This window comes from Oncorhynchus gorbuscha, linkage group LG25 (genome assembly GCF_021184085.1).
Source record: "Oncorhynchus gorbuscha isolate QuinsamMale2020 ecotype Even-year linkage group LG25, OgorEven_v1.0, whole genome shotgun sequence".
In the NCBI taxonomy this organism is placed as follows: Eukaryota; Metazoa; Chordata; class Actinopteri; order Salmoniformes; family Salmonidae; genus Oncorhynchus; species Oncorhynchus gorbuscha.
In genome coordinates this window covers 49,523,481-49,549,302 of record NC_060197.1, presented here as the reverse complement: position 1 = coordinate 49,549,302, position 25,822 = coordinate 49,523,481, and the positions used below count along the sequence as shown (strand labels likewise).

At 43.0% G+C, this 25,822-nt stretch overlaps 1 protein-coding gene across 1 annotated transcript in view; it reads left to right on the top strand.

Moving 5' to 3' along the window:
- Positions 1–25,095, top strand: part of LOC124013889 (voltage-gated potassium channel subunit beta-2-like) — a 116,927-nt gene extending 91,832 nt beyond the window's left edge. The window contains exons 10-14 of the mRNA XM_046328440.1: positions 9,575–9,695; positions 14,906–15,000; positions 15,953–16,073; positions 21,420–21,508; positions 24,967–25,095. Coding sequence (XP_046184396.1) covers positions 9,575–9,695; positions 14,906–15,000; positions 15,953–16,073; positions 21,420–21,508; positions 24,967–25,056 — 516 coding nt within the window. The 3' untranslated portion in view covers positions 25,057–25,095. The remainder of the gene's footprint in view (positions 1–9,574; positions 9,696–14,905; positions 15,001–15,952; positions 16,074–21,419; positions 21,509–24,966) is intronic.
- The last annotated feature ends 727 nt before the right edge of the window (positions 25,096–25,822 follow it).

Sequence of the window (25,822 nt, the reverse complement as noted above, 5' to 3'; positions counted from 1 at the left end):
CCTAGCAGTCCAATGAGAAAAGTGGTAAAGAGGGACCTGGAGCATAGGGAATCTCCTAGCAGTCCAATGAGTAAAGAGGGACCTGGAGCATAGGGAATCTCCTAGCAGTCCAATGAGAAAAGTGGTAAAGAGGGACCTGGAGCATAGGGAATCTCCTAGCAGTCCAATGAGAAAAGTGGTAAAGAGGGACTTGGAGCATAGGGAATCTCCTAGCAGTCCAATGAGTAAAGTGGTAAAGAGGGACCTGGAGCATAGGGAATCTCCTAGCAGTCCAATGAGTAAAGAGGGTCCTGGATCATAGGGAATCTCCTAGCAGTCCAATGAGAAAAGTGGTAAAGAGGGATCTGGAGCATAGGGAATCTCCTAGCAGTCCAATGAGTAAAGAGGGTCCTGGATCATAGGGAATCTCCTAGCAGTCCAATGAGTAAAGAGGGACCTGGAGCATAGGGAATCTCCTAGCAGTCCAATGAGAAAAGTGGTAAAGAGGGACCTGGAGCATAGGGAATCTCCTAGCAGTCCAATGAGTAAAGAGGGTCCTGGATCATAGGGAATCTCCTAGCAGTCCAATGAGTAAAGAGGGACCTGGAGCATAGGGAATCTCCTAGCAGTCCAATGAGAAAAGTGGTAAAGAGGGACCTGGAGCATAGGGAATCTCCTAGCAGTCCAATGAGTAAAGTGGTAAAGAGGGACCTGGAGCATAGGGAATCTCCTAGCAGTCCAATGAGTAAAGTGGTAAAGAGGGACCTGGAGCATAGGGAATCTCCTAGCAGTCCAATGAGAAAAGTGGTAAAGAGGGACCTGGAGCATAGGGAATCTCCTAGCAGTCCAATGAGAAAAGTGGTAAAGAGGGACCTGGAGCATAGGGAATCTCCTAGCAGTCCAATGAGTAAAGAGGGTCCTGGATCATGGGGAACCTCCTAGCAGTCCAATGAGAAAAGTGGTAAAGAGGGACCTGGAGCATAGGGAATCTCCTAGCAGTCCAATGAGTAAAGTGGTAAAGAGGGACCTGGAGCATAGGGAACCTCCTAGCAGTCCAATGAGTAAAGAGGGTCCTGGATCATAGGGAATCTCCTAGCAGTCCAATGAGAAAAGTGGTAAAGAGGGACCTGGAGCATAGGGAATCTCCTAGCAGTCCAATGAGAAAAGTGGTAAAGAGGGACCTGGAGCATAGGGAATCTCCTAGCAGTCCAATGAGAAAAGTGGTAAAGAGGGACCTGGATCATGGGGAACCTCCTAGCAGTCCAATGAGAAAAGTGGTAAAGAGGGACCTGGAGCATAGGGAATCTCCTAGCAGTCCAATGAGTAAAGTGGTAAAGAGGGACCTGGATCATGGGGAACCTCCTAGCAGTCCAATGAGAAAAGTGGTAAAGAGGGACCTGGAGCATAGGGAATCTCCTAGCAGTCCAATGAGAAAAGTGGTAAAGAGGGACCTGGATCATGGGGAACCTCCTAGCAGTCCAATGAGAAAAGTGGTAAAGAGGGACCTGGAGCATAGGGAATCTCCTAGCAGTCCAATGAGTAAAGTGGTAAAGAGGGACCTGGATCATGGGGAACCTCCTAGCAGTCCAATGAGAAAAGTGGTAAAGAGGGACCTGGAGCATAGGGAATCTCCTAGCAGTCCAATGAGTAAAGAGGGTCCTGGATCATGGGGAACCTCCTAGCAGTCCAATGAGTAAAGAGGGTCCTGGATCATGGGGAACCTCCTAGCAGTCCAATGAGAAAAGTGGTAAAGAGGGACCTGGAGCATAGGGAATCTCCTAGCAGTCCAATGAGAAAAGAGGGTCCTGGATCATGGGGAACCTCCTAGCAGTCCAATGAGTAAAGAGGGTCCTGGAGCATAGGGAATCTCCTAGCAGTCCAATGAGAAAAGTGGTAAAGAGGGACCTGGAGCATAGGGAACCTCCTAGCAGTCCAATGAGTAAAGAGGGTCCTGGAGCATAGGGAATCTCCTAGCAGTCCAATGAGTAAAGAGGGACCTGGAGCATAGGGAATCTCCTAGCAGTCCAATGAGTAAAGTGGTAAAGAGGGACCTGGAGCATAGGGAATCTCCTAGCAGTCCAATGAGTAAAGTGGTAAAGAGGGACCTGGAGCATAGGGAATCTCCTAGCAGTCCAATGAGAAAAGTGGTAAAGAGGGACCTGGAGCATAGGGAATCTCCTAGCAGTCCAATGAGAAAAGTGGTAAAGAGGGACCTGGAGCATAGGGAATCTCCTAGCAGTCCAATGAGAAAAGTGGTAAAGAGGGACCTGGATCATGGGGAACCTCCTAGCAGTCCAATGAGAAAAGTGGTAAAGAGGGACCTGGAGCATAGGGAATCTCCTAGCAGTCCAATGAGTAAAGTGGTAAAGAGGGACCTGGATCATGGGGAACCTCCTAGCAGTCCAATGAGAAAAGTGGTAAAGAGGGACCTGGAGCATAGGGAATCTCCTAGCAGTCCAATGAGAAAAGTGGTAAAGAGGGACCTGGATCATGGGGAACCTCCTAGCAGTCCAATGAGAAAAGTGGTAAAGAGGGACCTGGAGCATAGGGAATCTCCTAGCAGTCCAATGAGTAAAGTGGTAAAGAGGGACCTGGATCGTGGGGAACCTCCTAGCAGTCCAATGAGAAAAGTGGTAAAGAGGGACCTGGAGCATAGGGAATCTCCTAGCAGTCCAATGAGTAAAGAGGGTCCTGGATCATGGGGAACCTCCTAGCAGTCCAATGAGTAAAGAGGGTCCTGGATCATGGGGAACCTCCTAGCAGTCCAATGAGAAAAGTGGTAAAGAGGGACCTGGAGCATAGGGAATCTCCTAGCAGTCCAATGAGAAAAGAGGGTCCTGGATCATGGGGAACCTCCTAGCAGTCCAATGAGTAAAGAGGGTCCTGGATCATGGGGAATCTCCTAGCAGTCCAATGAGAAAAGTGGTAAAGAGGGACCTGGAGCATAGGGAATCTCCTAGCAGTCCAATGAGTAAAGTGGTAAAGAGGGACCTGGAGCATAGGGAATCTCCTAGCAGTCCAATGAGAAAAGTGGTAAAGAGGGACCTGGAGCATAGGGAATCTCCTAGCAGTCCAATGAGTAAAGAGGGTCCTGGATCATGGGGAATCTCCTAGCAGTCCAATGAGAAAAGTGGTAAAGAGGGACCTGGAGCATAGGGAACCTCCTAGCAGTCCAATGAGTAAAGAGGGTCCTGGAGCATAGGGAATCTCCTAGCAGTCCAATGAGTAAAGAGGGACCTGGAGCATAGGGAATCTCCTAGCAGTCCAATGAGAAAAGTGGTAAAGAGGGACCTGGAGCATAGGGAATCTCCTAGCAGTCCAATGAGAAAAGTGGTAAAGAGGGACCTGGAGCATAGGGAATCTCCTAGCAGTCCAATGAGAAAAGTGGTAAAGAGGGACCTGGAGCATAGGGAATCTCCTAGCAGTCCAATGAGTAAAGAGGGTCCTGGATCATGGGGAACCTCCTAGCAGTCCAATGAGTAAAGTGGGACCTGGAGCATAGGGAATCTCCTAGCAGTCCAATGAGAAAAGTGGTAAAGAGGGACCTGGAGCATAGGGAACCTCCTAGCAGTCCAATGAGTAAAGAGGGTCCTGGAGCATAGGGAATCTCCTAGCAGTCCAATGAGTAAAGAGGGACCTGGAGCATAGGGAATCTCCTAGCAGTCCAATGAGTAAAGTGGTAAAGAGGGACCTGGAGCATAGGGAATCTCCTAGCAGTCCAATGAGTAAAGTGGTAAAGAGGGACCTGGAGCATAGGGAATCTCCTAGCAGTCCAATGAGAAAAGTGGTAAAGAGGGACCTGGAGCATAGGGAATCTCCTAGCAGTCCAATGAGAAAAGTGGTAAAGATGGACCTGGAGCATAGGGAATCTCCTAGCAGTCCAATGAGAAAAGTGGTAAAGAGGGACCTGGATCATGGGGAACCTCCTAGCAGTCCAATGAGAAAAGTGGTAAAGAGGGACCTGGAGCATAGGGAATCTCCTAGCAGTCCAATGAGTAAAGTGGTAAAGAGGGACCTGGATCATGGGGAACCTCCTAGCAGTCCAATGAGAAAAGTGGTAAAGAGGGACCTGGAGCATAGGGAATCTCCTAGCAGTCCAATGAGAAAAGTGGTAAAGAGGGACCTGGATCATGGGGAACCTCCTAGCAGTCCAATGAGAAAAGTGGTAAAGAGGGACCTGGAGCATAGGGAATCTCCTAGCAGTCCAATGAGAAAAGTGGTAAAGAGGGACCTGGAGCATAGGGAATCTCCTAGCAGTCCAATGAGTAAAGTGGTAAAGAGGGACCTGGATCATGGGGAACCTCCTAGCAGTCCAATGAGAAAAGTGGTAAAGAGGGACCTGGAGCATAGGGAATCTCCTAGCAGTCCAATGAGAAAAGTGGTAAAGAGGGACCTGGATCATGGGGAACCTCCTAGCAGTCCAATGAGAAAAGTGGTAAAGAGGGACCTGGAGCATAGGGAATCTCCTAGCAGTCCAATGAGAAAAGTGGTAAAGAGGGACCTGGAGCATAGGGAATCTCCTAGCAGTCCAATGAGTAAAGTGGTAAAGAGGGACCTGGATCATGGGGAACCTCCTAGCAGTCCAATGAGAAAAGTGGTAAAGAGGGACCTGGAGCATAGGGAACCTCCTAGCAGTCCAATGAGAAAAGTGGTAAAGAGGGACCTGGATCATGGGGAACCTCCTAGCAGTCCAATGAGTAAAGTGGTAAAGAGGGACCTGGAGCATAGGGAATCTCCTAGCAGTCCAATGAGAAAAGTGGTAAAGAGGGACCTGGAGCATAGGGAATCTCCTAGCAGTCCAATGAGAAAAGTGGTAAAGAGGGACCTGGAGCATAGGGAATCTCCTAGCAGTCCAATGAGTAAAGAGGGTCCTGGATCATGGGGAACCTCCTAGCAGTCCAATGAGTAAAGTGGGACCTGGAGCATAGGGAATCTCCTAGCAGTCCAATGAGAAAAGTGGTAAAGAGGGACCTGGAGCATAGGGAACCTCCTAGCAGTCCAATGAGTAAAGAGGGTCCTGGAGCATAGGGAATCTCCTAGCAGTCCAATGAGTAAAGAGGGACCTGGAGCATAGGGAATCTCCTAGCAGTCCAATGAGTAAAGTGGTAAAGAGGGACCTGGAGCATAGGGAATCTCCTAGCAGTCCAATGAGTAAAGTGGTAAAGAGGGACCTGGAGCATAGGGAATCTCCTAGCAGTCCAATGAGAAAAGTGGTAAAGAGGGACCTGGAGCATAGGGAATCTCCTAGCAGTCCAATGAGAAAAGTGGTAAAGAGGGACCTGGAGCATAGGGAATCTCCTAGCAGTCCAATGAGAAAAGTGGTAAAGAGGGACCTGGATCATGGGGAACCTCCTAGCAGTCCAATGAGAAAAGTGGGTAAAGAGGGACCTGGAGCATAGGGAATCTCCTAGCAGTCCAATGAGTAAAGTGGTAAAGAGGGACCTGGATCATGGGGAACCTCCTAGCAGTCCAATGAGAAAAGTGGTAAAGAGGGACCTGGAGCATAGGGAATCTCCTAGCAGTCCAATGAGAAAAGTGGTAAAGAGGGACCTGGATCATGGGGAACCTCCTAGCAGTCCAATGAGAAAAGTGGTAAAGAGGGACCTGGAGCATAGGGAATCTCCTAGCAGTCCAATGGGAAAAGTGGTAAAGAGGGACCTGGAGCATAGGGAATCTCCTAGCAGTCCAATGAGAAAAGTGGTAAAGAGGGACCTGGAGCATAGGGAATCTCCTAGCAGTCCAATGAGAAAAGTGGTAAAGAGGGACCTGGATCATGGGGAACCTCCTAGCAGTCCAATGAGAAAAGTGGTAAAGAGGGACCTGGAGCATAGGGAATCTCCTAGCAGTCCAATGAGAAAAGTGGTAAAGAGGGACCTGGAGCATAGGGAATCTCCTAGCAGTCCAATGAGTAAAGTGGTAAAGAGGGACCTGGATCATGGGGAACCTCCTAGCAGTCCAATGAGAAAAGTGGTAAAGAGGGACCTGGAGCATAGGGAACCTCCTAGCAGTCCAATGAGAAAACTGGTAAAGAGGGACCTGGATCATGGGGAACCTCCTAGCAGTCCAATGAGTAAAGTGGTAAAGAGGGACCTGGAGCATAGGGAATCTCCTAGCAGTCCAATGAGAAAAGTGGTAAAGAGGGACCTGGAGCATAGGGAATCTCCTAGCAGTCCAATGAGTAAAGTGGTAAAGAGGGACCTGGATCATGGGGAACCTCCTAGCAGTCCAATGAGAAAAGTGGTAAAGAGGGACCTGGAGCATAGGGAACCTCCTAGCAGTCCAATGAGAAAAGTGGTAAAGAGGGACCTGGATCATGGGGAACCTCCTAGCAGTCCAATGAGTAAAGTGGTAAAGAGGGACCTGGAGCATAGGGAATCTCCTAGCAGTCCAATGAGAAAATTGGTAAAGAGGGACCTGGAGCATAGGGAATCTCCTAGCAGTCCAATGAGTAAAGTGGTAAAGAGGGACCTGGAGCATAGGGAATCTCCTAGCAGTCCAATGAGTAAAGTGGTAAAGAGGGACCTGGAGCATAGGGAATCTCCTAGCAGTCCAATGAGAAAAGTGGTAAAGAGGGACCTGGAGCATAGGGAATCTCCTAGCAGTCCAATGAGAAAAGTGGTAAAGAGGGACCTGGAGCATAGGGAATCTCCTAGCAGTCCAATGAGAAAAGTGGTAAAGAGGGACCTGGAGCATAGGGAATCTCCTAGCAGTCCAATGAGAAAAGTGGTAAAGAGGGACCTGGAGCATAGGGAACCTCCTAGCAGTCCAATGAGTAAAGAGGGTCCTGGAGCATAGGGAATCTCCTAGCAGTCCAATGAGAAAAGTGGTAAAGAGGGACCTGGAGCATAGGGAATCTCCTAGCAGTCCAATGAGAAAAGTGGTAAAGAGGGACCTGGAGCATAGGGAATCTCCTAGCAGTCCAATGAGTAAAGTGGTAAAGAGGGACCTGGAGCATAGGGAATCTCCTAGCAGTCCAATGAGAAAAGTGGTAAAGAGGGACCTGGAGCATAGGGAATCTCCTAGCAGTCCAATGAGTAAAGTGGTAAAGAGGGACCTGGAGCATAGGGAATCTCCTAGCAGTCCAATGAGTAAAGTGGTAAAGAGGGACCTGGAGCATAGGGAATCTCCTAGCAGTCCAATGAGAAAAGTGGTAAAGAGGGACCTGGAGCATAGGGAATCTCCTAGCAGTCCAATGAGAAAAGTGGTAAAGAGGGACCTGGAGCATAGGGAATCTCCTAGCAGTCCAATGAGTAAAGTGGTAAAGAGTGACCTGGAGTGTGGGGAACCTCCTGGCCAGTCAGGTGAGTAAAGAGGTAAAGAGTGGCCTGGAGTGTGGGGAACCTCCTGGCCAGTCAGGTGAGTAAAGAGGTAAAGAGTGACCTGGAGTGTGGGGAACCTCCTGGCCAGTCAGGTGAGTAAAGAGGTAAAGAGTGGCCTGGAGTGTCAGGAACCTCCTGGCCAGTCAGGTGAGTAAAGAGGTAAAGAGTGACCTGGAGTGTGGGGAACCTCCTGGCCAGTCAGGTGAGTAAAGAGGTAAAGAGTGGCCTGGAGTGTCAGGAACCTCCTGGCCAGTCCTATGAGTGGGACATTATTGCATTTGTGTCAAATTTTTCAAAACCCTCAATGAAGCTTAACTCTATTGTTAAGAAACATTTTGAGGAGACAGAATCGATTTTAACCATGGAAGCCATCCAAATTAATTTCAGCATTTAGGAGAAACAAGAACCTCAGACATATTGGTGAATGTTTCCTTGGGTAATGGGAAAGCGCAAGTTAACCCTCATTTTAGATATATCCAATACCTGAAAAATAAATATATGGCAATGGGGGCTCCGGTTTGGCAGAACTTCCAGCTGGAGTCCTCCAATCTGGTCTATGTGACAGACTGTTACAGACTGTATGTAGGAGAACCCAAATATCAATTACTGAAACGTCTCAAACAAAACATGTATTGCATAGAGAGATAAAATCAGAAATCCACAAGTCAGAAATATATATATCCACTTTCGTACACATGGAAAAGAGCACATATCTATCTCTGGCCTTGAGTCGAAGATTGGCAGCAGAGAAAAGGTGGATTACAAAATTGGGCACACCCCCATCGGTCTCAAGGAGATTGACTAAAGTCCCTGACAAAGGCACTTAGCACCAACTGTTTTATACTTTGATGGGAATGTAGGCCGTCTGGTGACCAGTTTGGAGTTTTCTGGTACCAATCAATCTATTTTGACAATGTATTAAAATGATACCTTGGTTTTTACTGGAGATTCATAGAATGAGAAGGGTAATTGTCTAAGTGCCCGCTGTACTGCTTGCGGGTAACAGCTTATTTTCCCCTTAACCTTAACCCTAACCATTAACATAATATAAATATATGCCATTTAGCAGACGCTTTTATCCAAAGCGACTTACAGTCATGTGTGCATACATTCTACGTATGGGTGGTCCCGGGGATCGAACCCACTACCCTGGCGTTACAAGCGCCATGCTCTACCAACTGAGCTACAGAAGGACCACCTTAACTCTAACCTTAACCTTAACCTTAACCTTAACCCTAACCTTAACCTTAACCCTAACCTTAACCCTTAACCTTAACCTTAACCTTAACCCTAACCTTAACCCTAACCTTAACACTTAACCCTAACCCTAACCTTAACCCTAACCCTTAACCCTAACCTTAACCCTAACCTTAACCTTAACCCTTAACCTTAACCCTAACCTTAACCCTTAACCCTTAACCCTAACCCTAACCTTAACCCTTAACCTTAACCCTAACCTTAACCCTAACCTTAACCCTAACCTTAAGCCTTAACCTCAACTATAACCCTAACCCTAACCTTAACCCTTAACCCTAACCTTAACCCTTAACCTTAACCTTAACCTTAACCTTAACCCTAACCATAACCCTAACCTTAACCCTAACCTTAACCCTTAACCTTAACCCTAACCTTAACCCTAACCTTAACCCTTAACCCTAACCTGAACCCTAACCTTAACTCTAACCCTGACCTTAACCTTAACCCTTAACCCTAACCTTAACCCTAACCTTAACCCCAACCTTAACCTTAATACATTCATCCCTTGGGGGATTCCAATTAAGTACTTAATTATTTGTTTATTTAATCGATCCAGTTTTTATGTGTTTTTATTTGTTTTAAAGTTAAACCTTTTTATCCTCAGCACTTTATCAATAATTCAACAATCCTCCTGTTATTGAACTGTTATGGGTGACCCCTCGTAGCTCTCTGTCTCTCATGTTCTCCTCACCAGACAGGTCCAATGTACAATATAGAAACAGGGCAGAAAGTTGCAAAAGGCCCGTGCAACCCAAGGTTTGATACCAACATAAACATAAGCCCTCTTAACCCTAACCCTGAACCTCACACTAACCCTAACCCTAAACCTAACCCTAACCCTAAAACTAACCCTAAAACTAAAACTAACCTTAACCCTAACCCTGTCTGTGTGTGTGTGTGTGTGTGTGTGTGTGTGTGTGTGTGTGTGTGTGTGTGTGTGTGTGTGTGTGTGTGTGTGTGTGTGTGTGTGTGTGTGTGTGTGTGTGTGTGTGTGTGTGTGTGTGTGTGTGTGTGTGTAGGAGGCATACTCAGTAGCGCGGCAGTTCAACCTCATCCCTCCAGTGTGTGAGCAGGCAGAATACCACTACTACCACAGAGACAAGGTGGAGGTCCAGCTACCTGAACTATACCACAAGATAGGTACTGTACACACACACACAACAGTGGATCTCTTTAGCACAAACAAATAAAAATATGAAAGACAGATAATTCACTTTAACAATGGTGAATGAATCACATGTTAAATGACGTAGCTGCAAGCTGTCTGTGTTTACATCCTCTCAGTCCAATCACCATAGACTGTTATAGTAGAGATAGAGAGGTTATACTGTATCCCTCTCAGTCCAATCACCATAGACTGTTATAGTAGAGAGAGAGAGGTTATATCCCTCTCAGTCCAATCACCATAGACTGTTATAGTAGAGAGAGAGAGGTTATATCCCTACAAATTGGTGCATTCACCTTATGACATCCAGTAGAACAGTCACTTTACAATAGTGCATCTAAATCTTAAAGGGGGGGGGGTGAGAAGGATTACTTATCCTATCCTAGGTATTCCTTAAAGAGGTGGGGTTTCACTTTTACAACATACAGAGGTTATCAAGGGGGAAAGTATTGACGCGTCTTTTTGAATTGAGGAGCTCAAAGGTTTCTTTACTGACCATAATGTTCACTTTGTCTGACCGCTTGATGATGACGAGTTTCTCACACGACTGGCCTTTCTGGGTGATGTTTTTCTCTCACCTGGACTGTGGGTAGCTAATAACTACCCACATTCACCACTTACTAAATCAACCATAGCATCTTAATGAGTAGCTAACTACATTACAGAATGGGAACCATTGCTAGCACAGACGGGCAGACAACTTAACTGTTCAAATTGGTTCATCCCAGCTTCGACCAGTCCTCTTCACAGAGTGATCTGAATCTAGGATTACAGGGACTCTTCAACTACATTGAACGTGCGGGATCATATTGAGGTTATGATTAAGAAGTTGGAGCTCTTCTCTGTCTTCATTAACAAGGACAACACACAGGTCTTTCCATCATTGTATGATTTTTTGTGTGCAAATTAACTCAAGCTTAGGGACAATGTCAAATGTGATGTAGCGAAGCACCTGAGTGAGTTGGGTGCTCAATTACGCAGGTACTTTCCTGAAACGGATGACAGAAACGGATGACACATACAACTGGATTCGTTATCCCTTTCATGCCCTGCCTCCAGACCACTTATCAATATCTGAACAAGAGAGCCTCATCGGAATTGCAGCAAGCAGTTATGTGAAAATGTAATTAAATCAGAAGCCGCTGCCAGATGTCTGGGTAGGGCTGCGCTCAGAGTATCCTGCCTTGGCAAACTGCGCTGCTAAGACACTGATGTCCTTTGTAACCACGTACCTATGTGAGAGTGGATTCTCGGTACTCACTAACTTAATACAGGCACAGACTGTGTGTGGAAAATGATTTAAGACTGAGACTCTCTCCAATACAAGCCAACGTTGCAGAGTTGCATCCTTTCAAGCATTCCCTTCTCATTAACCTGTGGTGATTCACAATTTTCATCAAATAAGGTTTTATATGTAAGACGGCTAAATAAAGAGCAAAATTATTGATTATTATTTTATTATTATTTGTGCCCTGGTCTATAAGAGCTCTTCGTCACTTCCCACGAGGTTGTGACGAACTCACACTCATTCTTCTGTTTAAGAAATGTATCTTATAGTGTGTGTGTGTGTGTGTGTGTGTGTGTGTGTGTGTGTGTGTGTGTGTGTGTGTGTGTGTGTGTGTGTGTGTGTGTGTGTGTGTGTGTGTGTGTGTGTGTGTGTGTGTGTGTGTGTGTGTGTGTGTGTGTGTGTGTGTGTGGCAGGCTTACAATGATGGCAAAAAACAACATTTGAGAGTGAGCTGACCCTGGTGCTAGAGGGGGTACAGCTGACCCTGGTGCTAGAGGGGGTACAGCTGACCCTGGTGCTAGAGGGGGTACAGCTGACCCTGGTGCTAGAGGGGGTACAGCTGACCCTGGTGCTAGAGGGGGTACAGCTGACCCTGGTGCTAGAGGGGGTACAGCTGAGCCGGGGGTGCTAGAGGGGGTACAGGTGACCCTGGTGCTAGAGGGGGTACGCAGCTGGAGGTTGAAATGGGTACAGGACTATAAAACGTTTGGGAACCACTGGTGAAGAGAATCATTGTACCTACTAAACCGTTGAGAAATGTATTTTCAATATCCAAAAATATTGTATTTTCAACAGTTTGAAGCTGGTGTGCAAAACCGAAATTAAAAGAGGCAAAAATGACATTTCAGCATAGAAATAGCAAAAATAGAACATATCAACCGCTTCTTAGACTTCCTTTCAATGAGAATGACAGATCTATTACTCACATTTCTATGTGAATTTGGCCGGTCACCCAAAAAGTTACACATTGCAGCCTTAATCTCAGGTGTAGGATAGAGGATGTGGTCCCCTCTAGCTGGGGGTCTGATATCAGGGTTACAGATTGAATAGAGCCATTAGTAACTATCTGTTCTCAGGTGTAGGAGTGATGACGTGGTCCCCTCTAGCTGGAGGTCTGATATCAGGGTTACAGATTGAATAGAGCCATTAGTAACTATCTGTTCTCAGGTGTAGGAGTGATGACGTGGTCCCCTCTAGCTGGGGGTCTGATATCAGGGTTACAGATTCAATAGAGCCATTAGTAACTATCTGTTCTCAGGTGTAGGAGTGATGACGTGGTCCCCTCTAGCTGGAGGTCTGATATCAGGGTTACAGATTGAATAGAGCCATTAGTAACTATCTGTTCTCAGGTGTAGGAGTGATGACGTGGTCCCCTCTAGCTGGAGGTGTGATATCAGGGTTACAGATTCAATAGAGCCATTAGTAACTATCTGTTCTCAGGTGTAGGAGTGATGACGTGGTCCCCTCTAGCTGGGGGTCTGATATCAGGGTTACAGATTCAATAGAGCCATTAGTAACTATCTGTTCTCAGGTGTAGGAGTGATGACGTGGTCCCCTCTAGCTGGAGGTCTGATATCAGGGTTACAGATTGAATAGAGCCATTAGTAACTATCTGTTCTCAGGTGTAGGAGTGATGACGTGGTCCCCTCTAGCTGGAGGTCTGATATCAGGGTTACAGATTGAATAGAGCCATTAGTAACTATCTGTTCTCAGGTGTAGGAGTGATGACGTGGTCCCCTCTAGCTGGGGGTCTGATATCAGGGTTACAGATTCAATAGAGCCATTAGTAACTATGTGTTCTCAGGTGTAGGAGTGATGACGTGGTCCCCTCTAGCTGGAGGTCTGATATCAGGGTTACAGATTGAATAGAGCCATTAGTAACTATCTGTTCTCAGGTGTAGGAGTGATGACGTGGTCCCCTCTAGCTGGAGGTCTGATATCAGGGTTACAGATTGAATAGAGCCATTAGTAACTATCTGTTCTCAGGTGTAGGAGTGATGACGTGGTCCCCTCTAGCTGGAGGTCTGATATCAGGGTTACAGATTGAATAGAGCCATTAGTAACTATCTGTTCTCAGGTGTAGGAGTGATGATGTGGTCCCCTCTAGCTGGAGGTCTGATATCAGGGTTACAGATTGAATAGAGCCATTAGTAACTATCTGTTCTCAGGTGTAGGAGTGATGACGTGGTCCCCTCTAGCTGGGGGTCTGATATCAGGGTTACAGATTGAATAGAGCCATTAGTAACTATCTGTTCTCAGGTGTAGGAGTGATGACGTGGTCCCCTCTAGCTGGGGGTCTGATATCAGGGTTACAGATTGAATAGAGCCATTAGTAACTATCTGTTCTCAGGTGTAGGAGTGATGACGTGGTCCCCTCTAGCTGGGGGTCTGATATCAGGGTTACAGATTGAATAGAGCCATTAGTAACTATCTGTTCTCAGGTGTAGGAGTGATGACGTGGTCCCCTCTAGCTGGGGGTCTGATATCAGGGTTACAGATTGAATAGAGCCATTAGTAACTATCTGTTCTCAGGTGTAGGAGTGATGACGTGGTCCCCTCTAGCTGGGGGTCTGATATCAGGGTTACAGATTGAATAGAGCCATTAGTAACTATCTGTTCTCAGGTGTAGGAGTGATGACGTGGTCCCCTCTAGCTGGGGGTCTGATATCAGGGTTACAGATTGAATAGAGCCATTAGTAACTATCTGTTCTCAGGTGTAGGAGTGATGACGTGGTCCCCTCTAGCTGGGGGTCTGATATCAGGGTTACAGATTGAATAGAGCCATTAGTAACTATCTGTTCTCAGGTGTAGGAGTGATGACGTGGTCCCCTCTAGCTGGAGGTCTGATATCAGGGTTACAGATTGAATAGAGCCATTAGTAACTATCTGTTCTCAGGTGTAGGAGTGATGACGTGGTCCCCTCTAGCTGGAGGTCTGATATCAGGGTTACAGATTCAATAGAGCCATTAGTAACTATCTGTTCTCAGGTGTAGGAGTGATGACGTGGTCCCCTCTAGCTGGAGGTCTGATATCAGGGTTACAGATTGAATAGAGCCATTAGTAACTATCTGTTCTCAGGTGTAGGAGTGATGACGTGGTCCCCTCTAGCTGGAGGTCTGATATCAGGGTTACAGATTCAATAGAGCCATTAGTAACTATCTGTTCTCAGGTGTAGGAGTGATGACGTGGTCCCCTCTAGCTGGGGGTCTGATATCAGGGTTACAGATTGAATAGAGCCATTAGTAACTATCTGTTCTCAGGTGTAGGAGTGATGACGTGGTCCCCTCTAGCTGGAGGTCTGATATCAGGGTTACAGATTCAATAGAGCCATTAGTAACTATCTGTTCTCAGGTGTAGGAGTGATGACGTGGTCCCCTCTAGCTGGGGGTCTGATATCAGGGTTACAGATTCAATAGAGCCATTAGTAACTATCTGTTCTCAGGTGTAGGAGTGATGACGTGGTCCCCTCTAGCTGGGGGTCTGATATCAGGGTTACAGATTGAATAGAGCCATTAGTAACTATCTGTTCTCAGGTGTAGGAGTGATGACGTGGTCCCCTCTAGCTGGGGGTCTGATATCAGGGTTACAGATTGAATAGAGCCATTAGTAACTATCTGTTCTCAGGTGTAGGAGTGATGACGTGGTCCCCTCTAGCTGGGGGTCTGATATCAGGGTTACAGATTGAATAGAGCCATTAGTAACTATCTGTTCTCAGGTGTAGGAGTGATGACGTGGTCCCCTCTAGCTGGAGGTCTGATATCAGGGTTACAGATTCAATAGAGCCATTAGTAACTATCTGTTCTCAGGTGTAGGAGTGATGACGTGGTCCCCTCTAGCTGGGGGTCTGATATCAGGGTTACAGATTCAATAGAGCCATTAGTAACTATCTGTTCTCAGGTGTAGGAGTGATGACGTGGTCCCCTCTAGCTGGGGGTCTGATATCAGGGAAATACAACGACGGAGTTCCTGAAGACTCTAGAGCTGCCATGAAGGTACAGACACAACAACCCGCACGTACCAACACACACACACACTTTCTTATTTTTTACAAATATGTTTTTATGGTATTTTAAGATTTCTGGACCAGATCAGTCAAATTGGAACAAATCAGTCAAATTTATTTATAAAGCCCTTCTTACATCAGCTGATATCTCAAAGTGCTGTACAGAAACTCAGCCTAAAACTACAAACACTCCCTAGAAAGGCCGAAACCTAGGAAGAAACCTAGAGAGGAACCAGGCTCTGTGGAGTGGCCAGTCCTCTTCTGGCTGTGCCGGGTGGAGATTATAACAGAACATGGCCAAGATGTTCAAACGTTCATAAATGACCAGCATGGTCAAATAATAATAATCACAGTAGTTGTCGAGGGTGCAACAGGTCAGCACCTCAGGAGTAAATGTCAGTTGGCTTTTCATAGCCGATCATTAGGAGTATCTCTACCACACCTGCTGTCTCTAGAGAGTTGAAAACAGCAGGTCTGGGACAGGTAGCACATCCGGTTAACAGGTCAGGGTTCCATAGCCGCAGGCAGAACAGTTGAAACGGGGGCAGCAGCACGACCAGGTGGACTGGGGACAGCAAGGAGTCATCAGGCCAGGTAGTCCTGAGGCATGGTCCTAGGGTTCACATTCTCTGAGAGAGAGAGAGAGAATAAAGGGAGCTGGAACTGTAGCTGGAGGCTGTATTAATACCGCTGGACATTTCATATAAACTAACCTGCAGTAGAATTCATCCATTCTCTGAGACAACACCAATATGGCTGTCTATTACCAGACATCAATAAGCCCGGTTATACAAACTATGTGTGTGTGTGTGTGTGTGTGTGTGTGTGTGTGTGTGTGTGTGTGTGTGTGTGTGTGTGTGTGTGTGTGTGTGTGTGTGTGTGTGTGTGTGTGTGTGTGTGTGTGTGTGTGTGTGTGTGTGTGTGTGTGTGTGTGTTTGCAGGGCTATGTGTGGATGAAGGATCGAATATTCAGTGAGGAGGGACAGAAACAGCTGGCCAAGATCAAAGAGCTCCTCCCTCTGGCTGATCGGATGAACTGCACCCTATCTCAACTCGCTATAGGTAAGGTATTGTGGTGTGTGTCTCTGTGTTTGGGTGTGTTAGTGCTGAGCAATTCACAGAAAAAGTCATAATTGGGGGGTTTTAAACAACTAATTGACTAATGTCCTTGAATTATTTGAATTCCATAGTGTTTTTCTTTCTTTATTTTAATTGCACAGTTTCTCTAGAGATCAGATCTAACTGCGTAATGTTTTAGCTCTTAGTGCAATAATACACAACATTTACCCAATATATACACATATATATACCAAATATATACACATACATATACCCAATATATACATATACATATACTCAATATATACAAACACATACACACAACATATACCCAATACACACATATACATATACCCAATATATACATATACATACACACAACATATACCCAATACACACATATACATATACCCAATATATACATATACATACACACAACATATACCCAATACATACATATACATATACCCAATATATACATATACATATACACAACATATACCCAATATATACATATACATATACCCAATACACACATATACCAAAAATATACTTATACATATACCCAATATATATATATACAAATACACAACATATTCCCAATACACAACATATACATATACCCAATATATACATATACACAACATATACCCAATATATACATATACATATACCCAATACACACATATACCAAAAATATACTTATACATATACCCAATATATACATATACACAACATATACCCAATATATACATATACATATACCCAATACACACATATACCAAAAATATACTTATACATATACCCAATATATATATATATATATATATATATACACAACATATACCCAATATATACATATACAAATACACAACATATACCCAATACACAACATATACATATACCCAATATATACATATACATATACACAACATATACCCAATATATACATATACATATACCCAATACACACATATACCAAAAATATACTTATACATATACCCAATATATACAAATACACAACATATACCCAATACACAACATATACATATACCCAATATATACATATATATATATATACACAACATATACCCAATACACACATATACATATACCCAAAATATACATATACATATACCCAATATATACATATACACAACATATACCCAAATACACACATATACATATACCCAATATATACATACAGTGCCTTGCGAAGGTATTCGGCCCCCTTGAACTTTGCGACCTTTTGCCACATTTCAGGCTTCAAACATAAAGATAAAAAACTGTATTTTTTTGTGAAGAATCAACAACAAGTGGGACACAGTCATGAAGTGGAACGACATTTATTGGATATTTCAAACTTTTTTAACAAATCAAAAACTGACAAATTGGGCGTGCAAAATTATTCAGCCCCCTTAAGTTAATACTTTGTAGCGCCACCTTTTGCTGCGATTACAGCAGTAAGTCGATATTACTATCAGTTTTGCACATCGAGAGACTACATTTTTTTCCCATTCCTCCTTGCAAAACAGCTCGAGCTCAGTGAGGTTGGATGGAGAGCATTTGTGAACAGCAGTTTTCAGTTCTTTCCACAGATTCTCGATTGGATTCAGGTCTGGACTTTGACTTGGCCATTCTAACACCTGGATATGTTTATTTTTGAACTATTGCATTGTAGATTTTGCTTTATGTTTTGGATCATTGTCTTGTTGGAAGACAAATCTCCGTCCCAGTCTCAGGTCTTTTACAGACTCCATCAGGTTTTCTCCCAGAATGGTCCTGTATTTGGCTCCATCCATCTTCCCATCAATTTTAACCATCTTCCCTGTCCCTGCTGAAGAAAAGCAGGCCCAAACCATGATGCTGCCACCACCATGTTTGACAGTGGGGATGGTGTGTTCAGGGTGATGAGCTGTGTTGCTTTTACGCCAAACATAACGTTTTGCATTGTTGCCAAAAAGTTCAATTTTGGTTTCATCTGTCCAGAGCACCTTCTTCCACATGTTTGGTGTGTCTCCCAGGTGGTTTGTGGCAAACTTTAAACAACACTTTTTATGGATATCTTTAAGAAATGGCTTTCTTCTTGCAACTCTTCCATAAAGGCCAGATTTGTGCAATATATGACTGATTGTTGTCCTATGGACAGAGTCTCCCACCTCAGCTATAGATCTCTGCAGTTCATCCAGAGTGATCATGGGCCTCTTGGCTGCATCTCTGATCAGTCTTCTCCTTGTATGAGCTGAAAGTTTAGAGGGACGGCCAGGTCTTGGTAGATTTGCAGTGGTCTGATACTCCTTCCATTTCAATATTATCGCTTGCACAGTGCTCCTTGGGAAGACCTTAGAAAGGCAGGGTAGGATAGATATACGTCTGTAGCAGTTTGGGTCAAGAGTGTCTCCTCCTTTGAAGAGGGGGATGACCGCGGCATCTTTCCAATCTTTGGGAATCTCAGACGATACAAAAGAGAGGTTGAACAGGCTGGTAATAGGGGTTGCAACAATTTCGCCAGATCATTTTAGAAAGAGAGAGTCCAGATTATCTAGTCTGGCTGATTTGTAGGGGTCCTGATTTTGCAGCTCTTTCAGAACATCAGCTGTCTGGATTTGGGTGAAGGAGAAATGTGGGAGACTTGGGCGAGTTGCTGCAGGGGGTGCAGGGCTGTTGATCGGGGTAGGGGTAGCCAGGTGGAAAGTATGGCCAGCCGTAGAAAAATGCTTATAGAAATTCTCAATTATCATGGATTTATCATTGGTGACAGTGTTTCCTAGTCTCAATGCAGTGGGCAGCTGGGAGGAAGTGCTCTTATTCTCCTTTACAGTATCCCAGAACTTTACAGTATCCCAGAACTTTACAGTATCCCAGAACTTTACAGTATCCCAGAACTTTACAGTATCCCAGAACTTTACAGTATCCCAGAACTTTACAGTATCCCAGAACTTTACAGTATCCCAGAACTTTTTGAAGTTTGTGCTACGTAATGTTTCTGCTTGAAAAAGCTAGCCTTGGCTATCCTTAACGGCTTGTTTTGGAATTTTAGGACGCCTTAGCTATCACATTTTTTTATTTGATAAAATATTGAATTTGGCCTTTACTACTATAGCCCATAGAACGCATTGAATAACAATTCATAAATGTAAAATAGACAGTCAAAAAATAAACCATAAGGAATAAGGTTTTTGAAGTGTCTGTCCTGTATCTAGGAAATATAAGAAAGTGCAGGAAATATATATATATATTTTTAACACATTTTAACCGCTTATTTTTATTGGCACAAAACTGCCTCCATACTTCCATTAATTTGGGTTACCTTTAGACACTTGTGGGGGTCGTAGCACAAACCGTTCGCTTTGTGGCCCAAACCGTTTGGTATTTCCGGGATGTCTCCTGGTCTGACAAACCGTTGGTATTTCCGGGATGTCTCCTGGTCTGACAAACCGTTCTGTAGCTCTGCCACTTTCCACAGAAGATCGGGTGGTGCGACAGGAGGACGCTGTGGACTGAGACACAGCCCACGCTAAACAACAGATATCTCTAGTTTAAACTGACGGATTTAGACTGGGAATATTTTATTATGTTAGTTAGATTGATGCAGCAGTGCGTCAATAGGTTAATTGTTTTATTCTGTGTTACAGCATTCAGCCCACATAATGCATAGTGCATTTAATGTTAAAAAATACAACAAAACATTATTGATCTTAAGTAACATATTTTTTACAATTGTACAAATTGCTCAGCACTTGTGCGTGTGTGTCTGGGTGAACTGTGTGTGTCTGGGTGAACTGTGTGTGTCTGGGTGAACTGTGTGTGTCTGGGTGAACTGTGTGTGTCTGGGTGAACTGTGTGTGTCTGGGTGAACTGTGTGTGTCTGGGTGAACTGTGTGTGTCTGGGTGAACTGTGTGTGTCTGGGTGAACTGTGTGTGTCTGGGTGAACTGTGTGTGTAAACTGTATTCAGTTTGTTCATTCATCATTCTGGAATTATTATTAGTTAATATTTTCACAACTGTTAGTCAATTGATATCTTCCTCCCTTCACTTTTCTTCTGTCTGTCTGTCTGTCTGTCTGTCTGTCTGTCTGTCTGTCTGTCTGTCTGTCTGTCTGTCTGTCTGTCTGTCTGTCTGTCTGTCTGTCTGTCTCTGTCTGTCTTTCTCTATGTCTTTCTCTTTGTCTGTCTCTCTGTCTGTCTCTCTGCCTGTCTGTCTGTCTGTCTGTCTGTCTGTCTGTCTCTCTCTCTGTCTCTGTCTGTCTTTCTCTATGTCTTTCTCTTTGTCTGTCTCTCTGTCTGTCTCTCTGTCTGTCTGTCTGTCTGTCTGTCTGTCTGTCTGTCTGTCTGTCTGTCTGTCTGTCTCTCTCTCTGTCTCTGTCTGTCTTTCTCTATGTCTTTCTCTTTGTCTGTCTCTCTGTCTGTCTCTCTGTCTGTCTGTCTGTCTGTCTGTCTGTCTGTCTGTCTGTCTGTCTGTCTGTCTGTCTGTCTGTCTGTCTGTCTGTCTGTCTGTCTGTCTGTCTGTCTGTCTGTCTGTGTCTGTCTCTCTCTCTGTCTCTGTCTGTCTTTCTCTATGTCTTTCTCTTTGTCTGTCTCTCTGTCTGTCTCTCTGCCTGTCTGTCTGTCTGTCTGTCTGTCTGTCTGTCTGTCTGTCTGTCTGTCTGTCTCTGTCTGTCTGTCTTTCTCTATGTCTTTCTCTTTGTCTGTCTGTCTGTCTGTCTGTCTGTCTGTCTGTCTGTCTGTCTGTCTGTCTGTCTGTCTGTCTGTCTGTCTGTCTGTCTGTCTGTCTGTCTGTCTGTCTTTCTCTATGTCTTTCTCTTTGTCTGTCTCTCTGTCTGTCTCTCTGCCTGTCTGTCTGCCTGCCTCTCATCTGTCTCTGTCTATCTCTCTGTTTGTCTGTCTCAATCTCTGTCTCAATCTCTGTCTGTCTGTCTGTCTGTCTGTCTGTCTGTCTGTCTGTCTGTCTGTCTGTCTGTCTGTCTGTCTGTCTGTCTGTCTGTCTGTCTGTCTGTCTGTCTGTCTGTCTGTCTGTCTGTCTGTCTGTCTGTCTGTCTGTCTGTCTCTCTGTCTGTCTGTCTCTTTGCCTTTCTCTGTCTTTCTCTCAATATGTTTCTCTGTTTCTTTGTCTGTCTCTCTGTCTCATTGTCTGTCTGCCTGCCTGTCTCTTGATTTCTGTCTGTCTGTCTGTCTGTCTGTCTGTCTGTCTGTCTGTCTGTCTGTCTGTCTGTCTGTCTGTCTGTCTGTCTGTCTGTCTGTCTGTCTGTCTGTCTGTCTGTCTGTCTGTCTGTCTGTCTGTCTGTCTGTCTGTCTCTCTCTCTCTCTCTCTCTCTCTCTCTCTCTCTCTCTCTCTCTCTCACTCCCCAGCCTGGTGTCTGCGTAGTGAGAGGGTCAGCTGTGTTCTCCTGGGGATCACCAACACAGACCAGCTGCAAGAGAACCTCGGCTGTATCAGGGTAACACACACCACTCAAATCAAAACAACAGGTGTAGACCTTACCGTGAAATGCTTATTCACAAGCCCTTAAACAACACTGCAGTTCAAGAAATAGAGTTAGAAAAGATTTACTGACTAAACAATTAACAAGCAACACAATAAAACAAAAATAGCCAGGCTATATACACGGGGTACCGGTACCTGTCAATGTGCGGGGGTACAGGTTAGTCAAGTTATTTTGTACATGTAGTTGTGATGTATAGATGTGATGTATAGTTGTGATGTATAGATGTGATGTATAGTTGTGATGTATAGATGTGATGTATAGATGTTATGTATAGTTGTGATGTATAGATGTATAGATGTATAGATGTGATGTATAGATGTGATGTATAGATGTGATGTATAGATGTATAGACATGATGTATAGTTGTGATGTATAGATGTGATGTATAGATGTATAGATGTGATGTATAGATGTATAGATGTGATGTATAGTTGTGATGTATAGATGTTATGTATAGATGTGATGTATAGATGTATAGATGTGATGTATAGATGTGATGTATAGATGTGATGTATAGATGTATAGACATGATGTATAGTTGTGATGTATAGATGTTATGTATAGATGTGATGTATAGATGTATAGATGTGATGTATAGATGTGATGTATAGATGTATAGATGTGATGTATAGATGTATAGATGTGATGTATAGTTGTGATGTATAGATGTGATGTATAGATGTATAGATGTGATGTATAGTTGTGATGTATAGATGTGATGTATAGATGTGATGTATAGATGTGATGTATAGATGTGATGTATAGATGTGATGTATAGATGTGATGTATAGTCCAGTATTACTGATACAATGTTATGTAAAACCCAGTAGATGTGATGTATAGATGTGATGTATAGTTGTGATGTATAGATGTATAGATGTGATGTATAGATGTGATGTATAGATGTGATGTATAGATGTGATGTATAGATGTATAGACATGATGTATAGTTGTGATGTATAGATGTGATGTATAGGTGTGATGTATAGTTGTGATGTATAGATGTGATGTATAGATGTGATGTATAGATGTATAGACATTATGTATAGTTGTGATGTATAGATGTTATGTATAGATGTATAGTTGTGATGTATAGTTGTGATGTATAGATGTGATGTATAGATGTATAGATGTGATGTATAGATGTGATGTATAGATGTGATGTATAGATGTATAGACATGATGTATAGTTGTGATGTATAGATGTTATGTATAGATGTGATGTATAGATGTATAGATGTGATGTATAGATGTGATGTATAGATGTATAGATGTGATGTATAGATGTATAGATGTGATGTATAGTTGTGATGTATAGATGTGATGTATAGATGTATAGGTGTGATGTATAGTTGTGATGTATAGATGTGATGTATAGATGTATAGATGTGATGTATAGATGTGATGTATAGATGTGATGTATAGATGTGATGTATAGATGTGATGTATAGTCCAGTATTACTGATACAATGTTATGTAAAACCCAGTAGATGTGATGTATAGATGTGATGTATAGTTGTGATGTATAGATGTATAGATGTGATGTATAGATGTGATATATAGATGTGATGTATAGATGTGATGTATAGATGTATAGACATGATGTATAGTTGTGATGTATAGATGTGATGTATAGGTGTGATGTATAGTTGTGATGTATAGATGTGATGTATAGATGTGATGTATAGATGTATAGACGTGATGTATAGTTGTGATGTATAGATGTGATGTATAGATGTTATGTATAGATGTATAGTTGTGATGTATAGTTGTGATGTATAGATGTATAGTTGTGATGTATAGATGTGATGTATAGATGTATAGATGTGATGTATAGATGTGATGTATAGATGTGATGTATAGATGTATAGATGTGATGTATAGATGTGATGTATAGATGTATAGATGTGATGTATAGATGTATAGATGTGATGTATAGTTGTGATGTATAGATGTGATGTATAGATGTATAGATGTGATGTATAGATGTGATGTATAGATGTGATGTATAGATGTATAGATGTGATGTATAGATGTGATGTATAGTCCAGTATTACTGATACAATGTTATGTAAAACCCAGTAGATGTGATGTATAGATGTGATGTATAGGTATGATGTATAGATGTGTAGATGAGATGTATAGATGTGATGTATAGATGTGATGTATAGTCCAGTATTACTGATACAATGTTATGTAAAACCCAGTAGATGTGATGTATAGTTGTGATGTATAGATGTGATGTATAGATGTATAGATGTGATGTATAGATGTGATGTATAGATGTGATGTATAGATGTATAGATGTGATGTATAGATGTGATGTATAGTCCAGTATTACTGATACAATGTTATGTAAAACCCAGTAGATGTGATGTATAGATGTGATGTATAGGTATGATGTATAGATGTATAGATGTGATGTATAGATGTGATGTATAGATGTGTAGATGAGATGTATAGATGTGATGTATAGATGTGATGTATAGATGTGATGTATAGATGTGATGTATAGATGTGATGTATAGATGTGATGTATAGATGTGATGTATAGATGTGATGTATAGATGTGATGTATAGATGAGATGTATAGATGTGATGTATATATGTATAGATGTGATGTATAGATGTGATGTATAGATGTGATGTATAGATGTGATGTATAGATGTATAGATGTGATGTATAGATGTGATGTATAGATGTATAGATGTGATGTATAGATGTATAGATGTGATGTATAGTTGTGATGTATAGATGTGATGTATAGATGTATAGATGTGATGTATAGTTGTGATGTATAGATGTGATGTATAGATGTATAGATGTGATGTATAGATGTGATGTATAGATGTGATGTATAGATGTGATGTATAGATGTGATGTATAGATGTGATGTATAGATGTATAGATGTGATGTATAGATGTGATGTATAGATGTGATGTATAGATGTATAGATGTGATGTATAGATGTGATGTATAGATGTGATGTATAGATGTATAGATGTGATGTATAGATGTGATGTATAGTCCAGTATTACTGATACAATGTTATGTAAAACCCAGTAGATGTGATGTATAGTTGTGATGTATAGATGTGATGTATAGATGTATAGATGTGATGTATAGATGTGATGTATAGATGTGATGTATAGATGTATAGATGTGATGTATAGTCCAGTATTACTGATACAATGTTATGTAAAACCCAGTAGATGTGATGTATAGATGTGATGTATAGGTATGATGTATAGATGTGTAGATGAGATGTATAGATGTGATGTATAGATGTGATGTATAGTCCAGTAGAGTAATCTGATGTTATTATTTATGAAGATCACCTCATCCACACTCTCTCCTTCCCTCTGCTCTCTCTTCCCCGTTTCCCCCATCCACCCTGGTCTCCTTCAGGTCCTCTCCCAGCTTTCCCCTCAGACCGTAGCAGAGATGGACGCTCTCCTGGGAAACAAACCCCGACCCAAGAAGGAGGCTCTCGCATAAAGAGAGACGGAGCGAAACGAGGGAGTGAGAGAGATGGAGAGAAATAAAAAGGAACCAAGAGATGGAGAGATAGAGAATGGGAAAAATGAGATGAAAAGCAGAGGAGTGAAAAGGAGGACAGGAAGGACAAACAAAGATAATACTATGTAGAAGGAGAATCTGAAGTGAAGTCAGAAATAAAGGTTTAGATCCTAAAGGGGTACAACTGGTTGTTACTGAGGTCCTCCTTTGTACTTTTGGTTATAGGTACATAATTGTATCCCAGTTCATACCTCAGAGAGTACCTTTCTCCACAGGTACAAATGCATGCTTTTTTCCATTTAGGGTGTCATTGTACCTTATAGTGGGTATTGAGGGTCCCCAAAATATGTTCGTACCCTGGGTAACAGAAATGCACAGTGCATTGGGAAAGTATTCAGACCCCTTGACCCGTTCCACATTTTGTTACATTGCAGCATTATTCTAAAATGGATGAAGTTCAAGTTTTCCTAATCAATCTACACACAATACCCCATAATGACAAAGTGAAAACAGGATTTTAGTATTTTTTCTGCACTTGTACCCTTAAGGTGCAATTATACTTTTTATCTGCACATGTTCCTGAAAATATACCATTATACTCTTTATCTGTACATGTACCCTTAAAACATACAAGCATTCTCTTTATCTGCACATGCACCCTTAAAACATACCATTATACTTTTTATCTGCACATGTACCCTAAAAGGTAGCAAAATGTGAGACCATTATGTGTACCTCTATTCTG